Source organism: Artemia sp. Qi Xiang Cuo, chromosome 17 (genome assembly GCF_049724085.1).
Source record: "Artemia sp. Qi Xiang Cuo chromosome 17, ASM4972408v1, whole genome shotgun sequence".
NCBI lineage: Eukaryota > Metazoa > Arthropoda > Branchiopoda > Anostraca > Artemiidae > Artemia > Artemia sp. Qi Xiang Cuo.
This window is the reverse complement of record NC_142810.1, coordinates 23,562,311-23,580,406: the sequence shown is the minus strand read 5'-3', so window position 1 is coordinate 23,580,406 and position 18,096 is coordinate 23,562,311. Positions and strand designations below refer to the sequence as shown.

Here is an 18,096-nt window from a genome sequence, read left to right as displayed (position 1 = left end):
ATTTTTTTCAGTAAAGTGCAAATTTTGTTCTGGCCTTGGGAAGGCATAGGGGTTTTGCGCCCGGGATTCCAGGCGTTCTATTATTTCTTCTGTATTGCCAAGATTCATAGCCATTTTTTGGTACACTGTTTTTCAGAAAGACCCCATTATTTTCGTGACCAGGTATAATATGAATTACGCCATTGTATCCTACAAGCTAGACTCCAGGACCCCATGGGAGAATCCTCCAAGAACGGCACACACACGGGTGCTTCGCAATAAAGGCAGTGCACATCTTAAGCAATGACACCTAATGGGAGAGCTTGGAAGATCATCTTGCGAGAAGAGTAGATACCCAAACCATTAAAAGTACTTATAGCCCATAGCGGAATGGCGCTGCCACACTGTTTTCGAAATCGCCCCAACCCTCCACATGACACTAATCCTCACCCCCTAAGACATTTTCAACATTTTTCGTTCCGAAAATAAGCTAAAGAATCTCATTTAACACTATATTTAGGAAAAGAGAAGCTCCCCATTCCTATACTAGTGTTTGATACTCTAAGCATTTCACCTCACAATATTACACTATTACTGCCCCTGTGACGCACCTCTGTCATCGCCCCATCTCTCCCAAAACACTTTTCAGACATTTCTTGTTAAAAATTTTACTTCAAGTCATTCATTCAGATTTTCGCAAGCAACTCACGCCACAGTACCACACTATAACTAATATCTAGAAGCCCACTGTTAGCGACCCATCTCCCCAAAAACGCTTTTCAGTCATTTCTTGTTAAAAGTTTTACTTCAAGTCATTTACTTGGGTTTTTGCAAGCAATTCACGCCACAGTACCAACCTATAACTACTTTCTAGCAGCCCTCTTTCCTCACTGTCTATAGATGAAAACTCTAGCAGAGTTTTCATTACAGTCTTTTATACTATATTTTGAGATATATCTGTAGAAAAAGTCCTTTTTTCTGCGTCTCTTCTTTCTATCTTCCTCTTCCTTTTCTGTCATATCGAACCTTGTTTTATGCGAGCTTACTTGTAATCTGTATAAATTTCTCTCCATATCAAGCAAGATTCTTCTCCTCAATTCCTCTAGATTCTTCTTGTCTATTCCTGCTTCAACACTGTCTAGGCATGTTGTAGTAGGTTCATGATAACAGTAAAAATCATGATAATGACCATTACACATGGAACAGTCACAATAAAAAGATATTTCTATCTCGACTGGATCCACCAATGGGTCAGGCATCTCCAGGTGAGGGGCAAGTTGCGGAGGCATTGTCGGCCTGGAAAGGGGGAGATAGGGTATGGATGGACTAGCCATCTCCAACCGTTTTACTGGTGTGGCATCATTATTCCTTGCCCTTTTCATTGGGGCTGCCAACAGTGGCGTAAATTCAGAAAAAGGCTGGGGGGGGGGCAAGATTTTTGCCACCTCACGAAAGAAAATTTGCAAATTTTCACTTTTACTTTGTGAGGAAAGTACAAAACTATGCTGATTATATTCTGTTAAAAAAAAAAGAAAAAAAGTTTGAATTGGTGAAAGTTTCTAATTCAGAGCGAGTGGATGGCTTGGAAAGAGCATTTCCTGCCGCCAAGTAGCGGATATTTTTGAAATATTATTTAAAAATGTATTATCCCTTATATTGGACCTCTTAGACTCCTTTTTAGGGAAGCAAATCACTTAAAAACATATATTGTGCTGTGAAGGATCTAAGCCAAAAAAGAAATTTTATAATTAGGAAATATCATTTTGTTTTGTTAAGAATTGAATTGAGTGAAGGCCTAGATCAGGGTTTTCTAGCACGACGCGCACCGGCGTAAATGAAAAATAAAACTGAGAAGGGGCAAACTCCATGTCTCAATAGGCAGCCTCCAGTGGGTTGAATTACCAAAATTCCAAGAGAGGGGGAAATCAAGCCAAATTAGGCGGTAGCCAACTTAAAATTCTTTGGGTAAAGTTTAGAACACAATTAGATATACAAAAATTCAAGTACATAAACACAATTAAGCAAATAAATCATAAATTTGTTTGCATCACGACTGAAGTATCCAGAGAGAGCCACTATTCTAATGGGAAACGTCGTTGCTTCAGGGAAGCAAACTTGTCGACGGCAATGTTATAATCTATCTTTTTCGCTTTTTCCGGCTGGGTTGCTATAACTAACAAATCGCTAAGTCGCTCATCAGTCATGGTTGTTCTGAGATATGTCTTAACCCTCTTAAGCGTTGAAAAAAATCTCTCTTTAGAGGCAATTGAAACGGGGAGCGTCACAGAAATTTCGAAAGCTTCCGAGATGACAGCAAAGGTGTCTTTGTTCATGTAGAGGAAGGCAAAAGCTTTTGATGGGCATTCTGGTTTCATCTTTTGTAAATAAGAATTTGCCAAGGCTATCTCTGACCCAAACTTCAACTCATTTACTAATAATGTAGGAAAGTCATGTACAAAGTCTTGTATTAGACGTGCATCCAGGAAATTCGGGGAAATTGGCTCAAACGCTTCTAAGCCTTGGATTACTGAGGAGTTTTCACCAACCCTTTGTCTCTGCTCCGAAGTTACTCGGTCGACTATGAAGTATAAAATGTCCGACCTATAAGTTTGAAAAATGTCACGATCCTCTTCTGTTCCATTTCTTGCTCTGGCACCGACAGTGGTTTCGACATAAAAATCGAGAAGGCGTCTGCTTAGAGCAACCAATCGTATAGGCTTCTTTATTTGGATTGAGAGCTGCTTGCATAAGCTTTTCGGTGTTTCGACCATCTTAAACCAACGCTCTTCAGATCGGAACTCTAGACCCTATTGTTGAACTGCTCGAACCCGATAATTTACACCTGAAAGAACGAGCCTCTGGGACTAGAGCTTTATAGCCGCAATATCTATCGGACCAAAGATACGGCTCATTATTTAAAGAATGAGCCAGAATTAGGCATCAATTGTTGCCAACAATCCAAAAGCTTCAGAACGGTCCTCTTTTGAACTGGCTTCATCCTAAATAACCCTTAATGTTTCGAGAATAGCACCTAAACGTGTCCAGATCTTCTGAATTGAGGAAAACCAATAGCACCATCGAGTGTCGGCTAGCCGCTCGAGCTCAATCTTCTTTTCTCCGCGTTCTTGTTGGGTTCGAAAGAAAAGTTCGTGACGTGGTACACTTCGGCTGAGAGACATATAATGCCTGAATGCAAGAAAAGAAGTTTCTAACCTCCGGACAAGAAGCTATTGACTGCACTAGCACAAGATTTAGGCGATGGGCGTGAAAATGAATATACCTAGCTTGTGGTGCAAATCCTTTAAGAATAGCCTGAACACCTTTACATGCGCCGCTCATGAGGCTCGCACCATCATAGCATTGAGCCACAGAGGTGCTCCAATCCAGCTCGTGCTTTTCAACAAGATCCTTGATTGCATTAGCAAGGGATGCAGCATCTAATTGTTCAAGATGTGTACTTCCGAATGTCTCCTCGCGGATGATAGCATTACTATCAATAAACCGAATAATTAAACCAAGCTTCTCTTTTTTCGACAGATCTTTCGTTTCATCTGCGCAGATTGCCCAATATTTCTTAATAGAGCATCTTGTTTGTTCTCGCAAGAGGTCAGCCAGTATGCTTATAAGACTATTTTGGTAGTCGAAACTCAAATAGCTTCCATACCGACGTTTTAGTTTTTGCTGAAGATCCGGGTTTCCCTCTGTCATCATTTCTAGTATTTCTATAAAATTACCTCGATTGTGTGAGTCGTCGTGTTCATCATGACCTCGAAATGGGAGCCCTTGGCGTGCTAGGGCACATGCCACTTTTGCAAGTGTGACTATATGCAGGCGATTTTCCGGTATGGCTTCCTTCCGATTTGAATAGAGAGTTATATCTATTGACTCAGATGTGCCACACTCAATTGCTTTATATTTGGTCCAGCGGCGATTTGCTTCGTTATTAGCTTCTGAAGCCTCGTGTTTTTCAATCCTTTCGAATAGCTTTTTCCAGTTATTCATTCCTGTGTCGACAAACACTACATTATCAGAAGTATTTCCATAATTTCTTGTTAAGGAAAAGTGCCGACAGCAAAATCAGTAAATGGCGTCTTCTTTAATAGAGTATTCTACCCATGGTTTTTTCTCATAGGCTTTAGCAGAAAAACGGCGACTGTTTGTTTTGGGGTATTCGGCTAGCTTTGGCTGGTTGGGTGCCTCCCTTTTATGGTGGGAGATGTCAAGATTGCCTCTCAATATCGTGTCCGATGCATCGGCTACACTTCCACCCTAGAAAAAAATCCAGTGCTTTCGCTTTTAAACGTTTTAACTTTATTCAGAGGCCGATAGCTCTGAAAGAATTGTTCCCTTAAATAGGTGTCTAGGAGACATAAGGAATAATAGACTTTCTTAGTAAATATTTCTAGAATTTCCAACGCTCCGCAGCAAAAAATACTGTTTTCAAGCCATTTACTCCCATTTATACAGAAACTTTCGCCACTCTAAACCTTTTTTCCGTCGGTACAGTTTTGGTTTTGTTGGAAAACTTTCGTCGTGCTCCCCCCCCCCTAAAAAAAAGTGATAGTGACGCCCCTGCTCCTAGCTTCTAATTAGCTTTTCTGCTACCGTTTAGTGTTACGTATTGGAATTTTGCCCTTAATATTTTTTGTTTTTGTTATTTCATAATTTATAAAGGGGTGGTCTATTAAATAGGGTGCTTTTTCTCTCATTTATAATAATAGCTTTATTTCCACCAAAATTGACGATAGTATACAAAAATCTTTCGACTGATCATTCAATACGCTCTAGCATCTTCTGCATGTTTAAGTGCCTCCCAATGCTCAAATTCTCAGATTTTAGAATTCGGTAAAATAGTATAAGCTAGTCAACTGAAATTTAAAAGGGTTAAAACATATATATCGTTTTTTGTCAGTTTAACTACGAGTAGAATTTCGTAAATTAAACAATAAGATAATCCGAAAAAGAAACTTAGCAACTCAATACAACAAAATTGTCGTACTTACCTAGATTATCAGCAAAATCTTGGAGGGCAAGTCGTAAATTTTGTTTTGGATGAAGCACGCTGACGTGAAGCGAATGCCTTGCAATAACAGCCGATTTAACTTTAAAAAGTAGAATTTTGTCACGAAGCAGCAATTCTTATTTATACTAAAACTGTCAATTCAAATGTATTTTAGCTCTTTTTCATTCCCTTTTTGCGCCATACCCAGTTTCTAGGGTGAGAATATAACAAGAGGTATAAATAATGGTGAGCAGCCGCCTAGCAAAAGTGGCTGGGCCTTAGGAAAGCATATAATGCCCTGTCATTCTCTTAAGCTCTTCAAAAACTCTGCCATAAATTATGTCTTATAAATCAGGCTGTTGTCCCAGGAGTCATATGTGAAGTCTTCGCCTGCCCCCCGCCCCTCCTTGAATGACACCTCTATATCTATAATTGTTTGTTATATGCTCGGTTATATGATTTTCCCCACAAAATTTGCGATTTATACATTAAAGCGGCGTTCAGATGCGTGTCTAGCTAGAATCCGTGTCTAGAACACGTGTCTAGCCAGAATTCAATGTCTAGGCAACGACCGTTCACAAGTAAAATTCGGCGCTTAGCTAGACACCACAGTTTATAGGCTATATTCTGTCTACTGTGCTAGACACAGAGTTCTAGCGGCTAGAACAAATGTCTAGGATTTTCGATTATAGCCAATCAGCGTGTCGCAAATTTCACTACTTTCATCTGAATTTACATTTAAAAATTGAAAGTAATTTTTGAAATAAAATATAGTAAAAATGTGTGCCACATGGAACAGAAAAAAATCCAAATATTGGGAAGAACTTATTATCTATATAGAATGCAATCCATGTTTATATATTAAAAATGACCCAAAACATATGGACAAAATTTTTATTGAAAATGTCTGGAGGTGCATCTCTGAAAAAATGTCTTTAGCCTACCCAGGCACTTCATCTAAAAATGTTCAATTAGACTTCCTGTCATTAAAAAGGAAATTCAGAAATGAACGTTTGAGGGTTTTGAGGAAGAAGAGTGGCAGTGGAGTAGGGAAGGAGTCAATGTGGGACCTATACAAAAACCTCCAATTCCTCAAGCAGCATGTGGAGATTCGGTCTGCTCCTGATGAAAGACATCAGAACATTTTGCAGTCTACAATTATTCAGGTATGTCAGCCATATCCTAATTTTTCCACTGACAATTTTTAGATAATCTAATAGGCCTAAGCTATATTATAGGCTATATAAGCTTATATGCTATTGGCCTATAATTAAACAATTAAACCTATAGTTGAGTCACTATTTTCCATAATAGCTAATTGATTAGGAGAGTTGCTTTTCAAAAGGAAACATGTTAATAACAGAAGAGTAGGCCTATTGTCAATAGATTCCCCAAAACTTATTTGCAGTATAATATTTGCTGCTCTGAGAATGTAGTCCCCTATTCCACCTCCTAATAGTGCCACATATAGCCTTATATAATATAATTCTACTGATCTGTTATATAGCCTACTATTTTTAATATTTTACCAACTTTGTACTATAAGCCAGAGAAGAGTAGGCTAGTTAATTATATTCTGTAAATTTAACAGACCTTTAGCCTCTAATATATGTTCACTAGGGTAAACAATTGCTTTTTAATGGGATGATCTTTTATATTAAGAAAAAAATAATGTAACCTACTGAATAAAAATTTTGGAAATAAGCTCATATATCAATCAGTAGACAATAGTGCTTGTTTAATTGATTTAGGTTTTTTTGATGGTTTTCAGTAAGGAATTAAAAACAATTTGACTTTGTAAACAATTTGACAGTTATGCCTTTCAACAAAAACACTATGAAGAAGGTGTGAAATGAATTTGTAATTTATGTGAAGTGCAGTTGTGCTCAAAAACCAACTGATTAGTCTATTAAGTTCTTCTTATTTAGGTTAGTGCATATAAATAACAAGAATATGGAAATCCCAACAGTAAGCTTTTAGAAATTTAACATGCCAGCTGTTAACTCATTCTAAAGTTGTTGTAATCAAAGAGTGTAGTTGTAACCAGAGTATGCTGCAGTTTTACTTGGAATTACAAGTGCTGTCAAGACTCCAATGTAGTAATAGATATAATATATATTTTTCAAAAAAACTTATCAGATTGACTTGTAATGCTTCTTGTGTTATAAATTGAACTGCTATTTCATTAAAATTTGCAATCCTTTGTTGATCTTTACAAATACATGAGATTTCTTGTGAAGGCATATTTTCCAGTCCTGCCATCCTCAAATTTGTTTACAAATGCCCACAATACAAAGTGTAAAGACAAGCCACAAAAAATTCATATAATTGATTCATTTAGTATTGATTTTACAGGAAGAATCCCAAGATAAAAGCTCTGAACCAAATTGTTGCTCCAACCCCAGTTCTTCTCCATCCCCAAGCTGCTCGACCCCAGATCTTCAACCAAAAAGTACAGCTGAAGCTCAGGATGACGTAGACTCCTCTATTACAGAAAAAAGTCAAGGTTTGTTATTATAGTGTATATTCAATTTTTTTTCATTTGTTTTGGTACATGTGCAAAGCTTCCCTTTCTCTCTCTATGTCTGTGCCTCACTCATTTTCTGGGAATGGGTTTCTTTTGAGGAGATCAAGTTTATAAGATATTGTTAAAACGACATTTTTTTAACACTAAAATAATTCTTGTACAATCAAAACATCAAATGTAAGCTGCAAATACCAGATTGAATAAATAAAAATGCTCAGTTTTAATGGAATACAGAATATTCAGTCAGTATTTCAACCTAATTTTTAGTAAGAAATATAGTAGTTCTTATTTTTAATTCTGAATTTTATTCAAAATATATTTCCTACTATAAACTGCAGAAATAAAATCTGTCCATCAAAGCCATTTTCTGATTCCATTGATCTTTGGATAGGAAATTTGTGAATATATGAGACAGCAATATCTACATCTCTGAGGGGTGTCACGTTTTGTAAAGATTGTTGAACCTTTGTTATATGTATATCTAAGAAGGTACAAGGATTGTAAACAGTCAGTTTTGTGCGAATGGATTCCTAATGGTTTTATGATCCTATAAGTTTTTGAATAAGAAATTTGTGAATATATAAAGACAATATCCATGTCTGTGAGGGGTCTCACATTTTGTCAATATTGTAGAACTTGTGTTATATGCATATCTAAGAAGGTGTAAGGATTCCACACAAGTCAGTTTTGTGCTAATGATATTCTGATTGGTTTTGTAGTTTTTTTGGAAACACCACGAAGCAGCAAAAATGTTCTTAGCTGAAGCTAAGTGTTCTCATAGTTTCATAAAAAAAAAAAAATAATTCACTGCCTTGTGCAAATCAACTGAAATAAAATTGATTCTTGCAGTCAAATTGAAAGTTTTTTTTCATAATGATAAAGGGTTTTCATTTGAGAAAGAGTAAATTTTAGGAAGGGCCAAATTAAAGGATGGCTAGAGTTTATCCCCCCCCCGCCTGCCCACGACTGGTTGGGCTAAAATCTCTTTCAACTTATAAAAAGGACCTAAACTCTTATGGTTACAACCCTTGGTATTATACATCAAGTTCAACCTACAAGCTCCCATCATCTCTCCCTTTGAACCTGTTCTTTTTTTAGCTGATGGTTCAATGAGAGCTGTAATTTTTTGCATTAAAATACACCCTTTGAGTCTCCCTCCCCCTTCCCCAACTACACACCAATCAAAGAACCCCAGTTTACAATTTTAAGAGCCTTTATAAGTTTTTAAATTTGTCCATTGCTTACAGTTACTATTGGGAAAAAGCAGGGATATTTTTTGCGGGGGATTTTTCTGCAGGGGGGGGGGGTCTGGGGTAATTTTCTGTGGAGAGTAATTTTTTGAGAATAATTTCCTTTCAGTGAGGATGCGTGTTCTGGGGGTATTTTTTTAGGGGAAACTCCTAGAACCAATTAAAGGTATGCTAGCTTTGACCTGTATTTGTCTAGTCATAAATTAAACTGAGGGATATACTATTTGTTTCCCATATCTGGTTTATAGATATCTGGCATTTTCTTGCTGAATGCCAGAAATAAATCAGAAGGCCATCCTGATTTTAAATTGGGATGAAAGGACATTTATTTGTTGCTTTTTTTGTATTTTAACCTACCCTCACCAACTCCCTCTGGGTCATTTGTATGCAACTATGATTAAATTGTGCTTCTTTTTTTTTACAGAAGGTTCTAAAGAAAACACCAAAAAACGAAGAGGAATTAAAAGAAGAGAGAATGAAGAAGATGGTATTACTGATGCCATATTACAAGCCTCAGATGTTTTAAAAAAAATTCAAAATAAAACAGAACCTAAAGAAGATAATTCAGGAATATTTGGCAGACTCATTGCCAATAAAATCAGACATTTGACAAAAAAAAAATGAAAGAATTGCTATGGCCAAGGTCCTAGAGATTATTGATGATCTGGAAGAACAACAAGATAATGACAATATTTGTGTTTACACTATAGCTGGAACAGACATTGAGTAGATTCATTTTTTTTTCTTTATACTGAAATAAATTTTTTTTTTTTACTGTTTTTAATTGAAATGTTTGGTTTTCCTTTTTTAGATTTTACAGGGCCACCTAGATTAACTTTTAGCAGAATTCATGGGTTTTTTTGGAGGGGAGGCTGTAAGAGAATATTCGGACTAAGGTCAGAGCTCTATATGAAGATTTTTCGTGGCTAATTAAAAACATTTGTTGAAATACTTACTTTAGTATCTATCTTGGATTCACTCTAATTAGCCATGACTCTCAAGTTCTAAGTCACTTCCACCAAGTTGATTTTATTGTGAAATACTTAAATGTCATCTTGAAGTTTTTGGTATAGAAATCCCTTATTTGATCAACTTCAAACACTGTTATATATCAATCTGAGTGGTACTAATAAAAACTTAGAACGAGCAAAAGTTTTGTTTAATACAAACAAAACAATTTTGATTTACATAAAACAGTGAATTAAGCAGCAAAAATAGGTTTTTTGGCTTTCCGGACTTTTGGTGGGATTGTGGGAATAAAACATTAATAAACTGTAATTTTAGGTATTTTGCTTTTCTTGCAAGACATTTAGGACGAACTTAAGATCCTAGTTTCATCACAGTGCACACATATCTGACCCTGGCTGATATAAAAAATACTGTTGCATTTTTTTTCAGGCACCAAACTATAACGAGGGGGGTGAACTTCAAGGTGATATTACTTTGAGTTGAAAGGTAGCAGAATTAAGGGCTTCAATCCCTTTGTCCATCTAATTAAAAAATATGTGGAATCTTGAGAGTTTTGTTACCTCTTTTTGTAAAAACTAGAGTATGGGCCTAGAGAAACCTTATTCCTCTGTGTTTCGGGTTCCCAATTGAGCGTTTCCTAGAGATAACGAGAGACCTTCCTGACATCTGGCAATATGAACAAGAAAATCATAATAAACAATGGTTTATTTGTACTTAGATAAAATGAAGAATTGACAATGTTTGAATAGCAAAAGCACTGCTAGTGAACCGATGAAAAGGTAAGCAAGAGATTGTCTAGTAGCTTATCAATAACTTCCCAGCATATATTTAGGCTCTTGATTCCGTCCTGATATTCCATTAACATTTATCAACTACTATGAAATATAAAAAGAAGCCCCTTAACTAAAACTTTATCAAAGTTGCTCAACTCAGCTCCCCAAATGGCATTCATGGGTGTATCTTGCTTCATTGGGAAAGGAGGAAGGAATCAATTCTTATGTCAAACCTCTTAGCCTAGATTACACTCCATTTTGAAAGCTTGTGCAATAAAATTGCAGCTTAGCAGCTCTTCTGAATTTTTTTTTAAGACTAAAGCAGTTACAAACTATATTGCTTAATTTATAAATAAGTAATATCATCTTAATTTTTCTGGCAACAATAAAAAAGTGAAATTCTTATCTTCTAATACGCAGCACATATCTGTTAGTGAGATTACAATGTTTCCTGCCATTTTTAAATCATTCCCAGTTATATTTTCCTAATATCCTAAATATAAATGTGCAAAAAGAAGCCTTCTTTTTATCTTTTATCAATGAATCAAAGTTTGGCTGTTTGACCAGGATTTGTCCACCATCCTGATGCACCACTGGGGTAAATTCCTGAAGCTGGCTTTCTTGAACTGTTTAAATACTAGAAGTTGATTCATATTGTTTGGAAGTAACTTAAACTTAGAAAATAGGTAGCTTCTATATGAGGAAATTTAGTGAAGACTTCAATACAAACAATAATTTTTGACTTCTTTTATTCACTAATGTTGTATGTTCCATTATATAAGGTCTAATAAATATTAATATATAAAACTTTAAAATATAAATTATTAGACATCTAATTTGTCTTGCAGAAAACATTTTAAAAACAAATCCATGTTTTAATTAAAGTAAAAGGATTTCAATGTAAAGAAAACGAGCAGAGAAATACGCTGATCATAAATTATCAACATATTTATGTGAAACTTTTATATAGTTCTTGACATAAAGATTTTCAAAAACTTACTAAGGTTTACCTTGAAGAGAAGATGCCAGGTGAACTGTTAGAATCCAATAACAGTAAACCTAAATCCTAAATAGATTAATTAGAACAATTGTTTATTATTAACGTATATTGATTATTACAAGAGATTTAAAAAGAACCATGGTTAACAATGCTGGCTTGCCATGGGACAATACCAGCTTCACTTTGAAAATATAATTTCAGGAGGTTCCTGTATCTAAGAGACTGAGTAGCAGCATTAAAACTGCCCATTCGCCTGATGTCAATTAGGTTTGTATCATTAGAAGTAATTTCTCTCCAAAGTCCATTCATTGCGTCACTTGTGTCCACCATGGCAGGGGGAATATACATCCTTTGATGAGCATTTGTATTGTCTGCACTTCTTTAACAATTGTGCAAACAACATCATGCTTTTACAATCATTCTGGTTGTAGCAATGCGTGCTATTATTGGTTTTTTGAATATTCTCCAACGGGAAGCAAATATTCCAAATGTATTTTCTATTGTTCTTCTGGCACGTGATAAACGGTAATTTAAACACTTTTCTGAAAAGTCAAAGTGCCTATCAGAAGCTGCATATGGTTTCATCATGTAGGTTTTAAGGGGAAATGCATCATCCCCTACAAATACATATGGAAATTTAACATTTTGAACTCCAGGAAGCTTACTTGGGGGTGGCAAGGAAACCTGTCCTGCCTCTAATCTTTTTCCTAGCACACTTGAATTAAATATGCCACAGTCATTATTACTACCAGGAGTTCCAATATCCACAAAAAGAAAGTTATAATCTGCTTCGCAAACTGCAAGTAGCACTATTGAAAAATACTATTTATAATTATAATACTCACTACCACTCCCACCAGGGGCCTCAATTCGAATATGTTTCCCATCAACAGCTCCTACACAATTTGGGAAGTTCCAATTATCCCAGAAACCCTTTGCAATAGCTTCAGAATCTTCACTTGTCATAGGAGGCCTTAAGAACAGGGGCTCAAGAACATCAGAAATTGCTTGGCAAGTCTCTCTTATTGTCTGGCTGACAGTGGAAAAGCCCACCCTAAAAGCAAAGGAGACACTCCTCATAGAGCCACCTTCTGCTAAATAGCGCAAAGTGAGAGCTACCTTTTCCTCCACAGAAATAGCTTCCCTTACTTGACTACCTCTTTGAAGCTTTGGTTTTAAAAGCTCAACAAGGAATCCAAATTGGTGGACATCCATTCTTAAGTATTGAATGTATTTTTCAGGGTCACATGAATAGAGCATCTCTTTCATTAGATTGTAGTAATCACTTTGCCTCTTTCTTACTTCAGCCTGGAAAATAGGCCTAACCCAAACTCTTCTTTTTTTTCTTGAACACTTTTTTTTCTTTTTCAGCAAATATGCAGCACCAGACAAAATAGTGAAGCATGCTAGAGCATTTGCTGTTTTGGTCTCATCCATTATAGTAGTAATATTGACCAGTTAGATATAAAAATTCTTAATTAATGACATTAAAAATAATGAATTGTAATTTTGAAAGTTTTGCCAGAAAAAACTACTGATTGGTTATATATGACGGAGTCTAGAACCCAATGTCTAGCCAAGCGCCTTGTCTAGCTAAGAGCCGAATTTTACATGTGAACGGTCGTTGCCTAGACATTGAATTCTGGCTAGACGCGTGTTCTAGACACGGATTCTAGCTGGACACGCTTGTGAACGCCGCTTAATCCAAAGTTGTAGCGCGATATTAAGATCTTACTTCTGTAGGCTAAACTTTAGTTCGCATGGAATTTATTGCATGAAGAAAATAACTATAAGTTTATAAGTTTATATAAACTATAAGTTTATATTAGTCAAACCATAAATGTCAAAATTACACACCTCACTTGGGCCAGCTTCTGTTGCTGCTACACTATCCACCAACTTAGCTTTTTTAGCCGGTTGACTAGGTTTAAAAATATCGATTATTTTTCTCTGACTCATCGCACACTCTTATTCAACAAATGAATTCACATTCACAATGCCACAATTGCCCACAATGCAATGCTTTTGACAATGCTAACAATGCTAGAGAAAACACGGGGCTCCGGGTTACGCGTCATTTCGTATAAGATTTTGTATTCGATAAAATTTGTATTTTTCATTCGGATGAAGGATAAATAAGGGTATAATCTAAAAAATCTGGGGGGGCAAAATCAGGTCTGGGGGGGGGGCAAAACGAGGTCTGCCCCATAGCAATTTACGCCCCTGGCTGCCAAGTCAGGGAATTCCAAGAAAAGACAAATAATTTAGTATAAAAACTAGCCATCTTAATGGAGGGGCCACTAAATGATGATCATGTAATGATAGAGGAGGTAAAAGATGCAAAAGTTCTTTCCTATAATCAGATGTTTTTCTAGATAAATTCAGTCTAATTTTAATACCCCCCCCCCCCCCTAAATTTAAGTCATTGTATCCTAGTCTTCTAAATCAAAGTTAAAAACCGTAGTTTCCATGCTCCCTGCAACAATAAAAGAAACTCTTTTCAAAGAAAGGTTTAGAATTAAATAATAGACAATAGTAAAGCTAGAAATGTTTTTATATGAGACCGCTTAAATGTGTTAAAAAAAATAATAGGTTCCAAGGGTAGTTCTCCCCTTTTTTCAAGAAAGCAAAAAATGTAAAATTTGCGAGGTGTGAGCTAGGCTTAGAAATCAAGTTATCAAATAATATGCAATAACAATCGTCCCTTCATACGCAGAAATTTAAAAAAAAAGAAAAGAAAAAGTAGGAATTCGAAATTAAGAGCATTTAAATAGATCCCAACCTCAAAATACCTTCTCAGGGCCACGTTTGTCTCTTTTTCTTAACCCTCACCCTTTCCACTATAGCATAAAGTAGAATTAGCGAGGAATAATGCTTTTTCTTAGGCCCCCCGCATGCCCCCTCCTCCTCCTTACACGTAACTTCCATGTCCTAAATGGCTCTATTACGCATTAATTTTGCAGAAAATAGATAATCTTTTAGACAACTTAGAATTATGTAAATAGATTACCTCCCGCAGGATTTATTGACGGCAAACCATTCTGTGAGAGTGAAACAAACGCACCCTTTTGAGACATATTCCCGTATCTTTCTGTTCAGACCGCAAAGAGATGCATAAAATTTAATAGTTTCTCGGTTTCAATACATGAGGGAAAAAAAACAAATTTTTGAGTAAAAGGAAATTATCTCTATTGAAAGAATTAAATGGTAATGAATAGAGGGGGGTGGGTTTATGCTCAGTGAAAGGAAGATATTTTTTGCTTTAAAATGGGTATAAACAAAGAGTAGTGGAAGGATTTTCTTAGGGGGGAGGGGATAGGGAAAAACCCGGAGACAGGAAAAAGTTCTAATAAAGAAAGTGACTTACTTCATTGTAGGACTTGTCCGTTATTTTAGATGTTTGTTATGTCTTGAAATAGTTATAAGAGACTGATGAGAAAATGTCCTTATCCTGCCTATTTATATCGTACTCAGAACACATGGGGATCTATGAAGGGAATGTCCTCTATGGCTTTTAATAGAAAAGCAACGTGGGGTAGTGTTGCTAACTGGGAGGTATATTTTCCGACTTGAAAATGGGGGAAAACAATATGGCTTCTAGCACCTGGGGATGCATGTTTTTGGACATGTACAAGTGCCTAGAAAAACATCGTGGGGGGACTCTACCACCTGGGAACGCGTCTAGACATGGGGAAATTTGCCTAGAAACACGGCGGGAATTTCGCCAGCTGGAAACAGGGGTGGCATTAGCTAGAAACAGCATTGATTTTCAAATATATCCAAAGCAACAAACAAAACCATCAAACAACAAAACCAACATTCATAACCACATAACCCCAACAACAAACATAACCATCACATCCAACAAAACATAACCATCAACAAACATAACCATCAAACATCAACAAACATCAAACAACAAACATAACCATCAAACATCAACAAACATCAAACAACAAACATAACCACCAATCATAACTATCAGCAAACATACCCAACAACAACAAACATAACATAACCAACCAACATAAGCATCAAACATAACCAACAAACATAACCAAAACATCAAACATAACCAACAAAACCATCAAACAACATAACCGTCAAACATCAAACAAACATAACCAACAAACATAACCATCAATCATAACCACGAAAACAACATAACCAACAACAAACATAACAAACATCAAGTATAACCATCATCCAACAGACATCAAACATAACCAACAAAACCATCAAACATAACCAAGAAAACCATCAACCAACATAACCAACAAACAACAAACATAACCATCAACAAACATCAAACAAAAATAATTAACAAACATCCAACAAACATAACCAACAGAAATAACCAACAACAAACATCAACCATAACCATCAAACATAACCAACGCTCATAAACAACAAATATAACCAACAACAAACATAAACACATATCAAACATACCGAACAAGCCATAAAACAACATAACCAACATCCAACAAACATAACCAACAAAACCATCAAATATAACTAACAAACAACATAACCAACAAACAACAAACATAACCATCAAACAAACATAACCACCAATCCTATTTTAATTTCCTTGTTACAAATTTAAAAAAAAGTGTCCGGATCGGGATTCGAAGGAGGTGGGGGCTCATGGAATGTATTATGGCTCCACTGCTGTCTTTGAAGTTTATGCGACCATCATTTCTATAAAAACCTTGTACGCCCCCCACGGCGTAACTTACAACCTTTGACCTGAGGGCTATACGGGGGGGGGGGTTATCCTCGAAGACATAATTTTCGGACCTTTGAACTATACTGAACAAAATGGCTATCTAAAAAATTATGATTCAATATTTTTGGGGAAACGATTAGTGTAGGAGGGGGGGGGGGGTGACCTCCAATCACTTTTGACTGCTAAAAGGCCAGTAGAATTTCTAATTACTAATCAAATGAGCCCCCTCATAGGTTTATACGACGACACTTTCTACAAAAAACATTATATCCCCACAGGGCATAACTTACAACCCTTACTCTGAGGGTTGGAGGGGGGGGGTTGTCATTCTCAAAGTCATAATCCGGATTTTAAAACTACACTGAACAAAATGGCTATTTCAAATTTTGATTGGATGTGTTTGGAGAAGTGATTGACGTGGGGAGGGGGAGCTGGTTGCCCTCCATGAGCTACTTTTGAAGTTCCTATGACATTTCTTTGTGTATGAAGTGCCCTGGTCTAAAAAAAATATATATTTTGCCCAAATTGTTCCTTACTTAGGCAGCGGTATCGCGCTACCTATGATATTTTCTCTTGAGATTTCAATCATACAGCACTGGAAGTGCCGATTAGACCAGGTAAGCCCCCCCCCCTAAATTCAGTCTATGGGCGCCCATGCATCAAAGTGTTGTTTTTAACAAGAATCAAACACGCCCTCTTTTCCAGTAAAAACACCTTGTATGATACCAATAGTCAATTCGCATAACTTACAGCCCATGTCCTGGGGGTTTGGGGGTGTCAATCCCGGAGGAATATATGTTTGTCCTTTGAACTATTTTGAATAAATGGTTATCTCAAAATTTTGACTGGATGCATTTAGGGAAAAAAGTGTGGGGACTGGTCCCCCTCAGATCAGATTTGACTCTTAAAAAGGGCACTAAAACTTTCAATTTCCAATCTAATGAGCCCAAGAAACATATTACTACCACCTCTTCCATAAAAATTTTATATGTTAACAATGGCGAACTTCCACACCTTACAGCCTTTGCCCATGAGGCTGGGAGGTTTCAACCCTGGAGGCATAATTATTTGACCTTTAGACTATTCTGAACAAAATGGATATCTAAATTTTTTTATTGGATGTATTTAGGGAAAAGAGGGTGTTGGAGAAAAAAGGCGTGTGGGGAAAAAGGGCGTCAGGGGAGGGGATGGCTTCCCTATGATCACTTTTGACTCTTAAAAGGGCACTAGAAATTCCAATCTCCAATTGAATGAGCTCACTCCAAAGTTTATACAGCCATGCCTTCAACAAAAACCTTATATGTTAACAATGGGCAACTTGCATAACTTACAGCCCTTGTCCCAGAAGCTGTGTGACTTGAGCTTCACTCAGGCGAATACATGTAAAATTTTGGGCAACAAAATTTAAATATTACGAGGGGGACATAACATACCACTGTTCTACACCATATATTCTATATTTATTTTGGAATGTAGGTAGAACATTCCAAAATCTCTTCTATTCTTCACTCCTTTTATTAGTTTTACTTTTTGTTTGGTTTTTTTAATTTTATAAGTGGGAGAAGGATTTTTTTAGGAAGTAATTGTCTGGGTAGGGGGAGGGGTATAATTTTCTGGGGGAGCTGTCCGCGGAGGAACTTTCTTGGGAGAAATTGTATGTTGCCACCCTAACAAAAAAATATATATTAGAAAAAAATACCCCTAGTTCCCACATTAGATCGCAACGCCGCACAGCAAGTGGGCGCTGCTTCTTATCTCCATTTTAGCATGCAAGGGCGTTGCAACGGAGAGGGGGGCATCACCCAAAACGTTCTGAGATTCGGTAATATCTGGATCAAAAGTCCAAAATTATGCTGAATCCGAT

The 18,096-nt window shown here is 36.5% G+C and overlaps 3 protein-coding genes across 3 annotated transcripts; 1 reads left to right on the top strand and 2 right to left on the bottom strand.

The window, feature by feature from the left end:
• Window positions 1-2,054: 2,054 nt before the first annotated feature.
• On the bottom strand, window positions 2,055-2,750 carry LOC148942017 (uncharacterized). The gene has a single exon (XM_089103206.1). It carries the CDS (start codon window positions 2,748-2,750, stop codon window positions 2,055-2,057), a length of 696 nt encoding a protein of 231 aa, XP_088959332.1.
• A 331-nt stretch (window positions 2,751-3,081) lies between these two features.
• Window positions 3,082-3,981, bottom strand: LOC148942016 (zinc finger MYM-type protein 1-like). Its single transcript, XM_089103205.1, has one exon. The coding sequence runs from the start codon at window positions 3,979-3,981 to the stop codon at window positions 3,082-3,084; it is 900 nt and encodes a 299-aa protein (XP_088959331.1).
• A 1,719-nt stretch (window positions 3,982-5,700) lies between these two features.
• LOC148942015 (uncharacterized) lies at window positions 5,701-9,597 on the top strand. The gene is made up of 3 exons (XM_089103351.1): window positions 5,701-6,147; window positions 7,337-7,487; window positions 9,183-9,597. The coding sequence occupies exons 1-3, from the start codon at window positions 5,761-5,763 to the stop codon at window positions 9,380-9,382; spliced, it is 738 nt and encodes a 245-aa protein (XP_088959477.1). The 5' UTR covers window positions 5,701-5,760; the 3' UTR covers window positions 9,383-9,597.
• The last annotated feature ends 8,499 nt before the right edge of the window (window positions 9,598-18,096 follow it).

Coding starts and splice junctions, on each gene's coding strand:
- LOC148942017 (XM_089103206.1), bottom strand. CDS start 2,750: ATGGTCGAAACACCGAAAAGCTTATGCAAGCAGCTCTCAATCCAAATA.
- LOC148942016 (XM_089103205.1), bottom strand. CDS start 3,981: ATGAATAACTGGAAAAAGCTATTCGAAAGGATTGAAAAACACGAGGCT.
- LOC148942015 (XM_089103351.1), top strand. CDS start 5,761: ATGTGTGCCACATGGAACAGAAAAAAATCCAAATATTGGGAAGAACTT. Junction 6,148..7,336: donor TGCAGTCTACAATTATTCAG/GTATGTCAGCCA, acceptor TTGATTTTACAG/GAAGAATCCCAAGATAAAAG. Junction 7,488..9,182: donor TATTACAGAAAAAAGTCAAG/GTTTGTTATTAT, acceptor TTTTTTTTACAG/AAGGTTCTAAAGAAAACACC.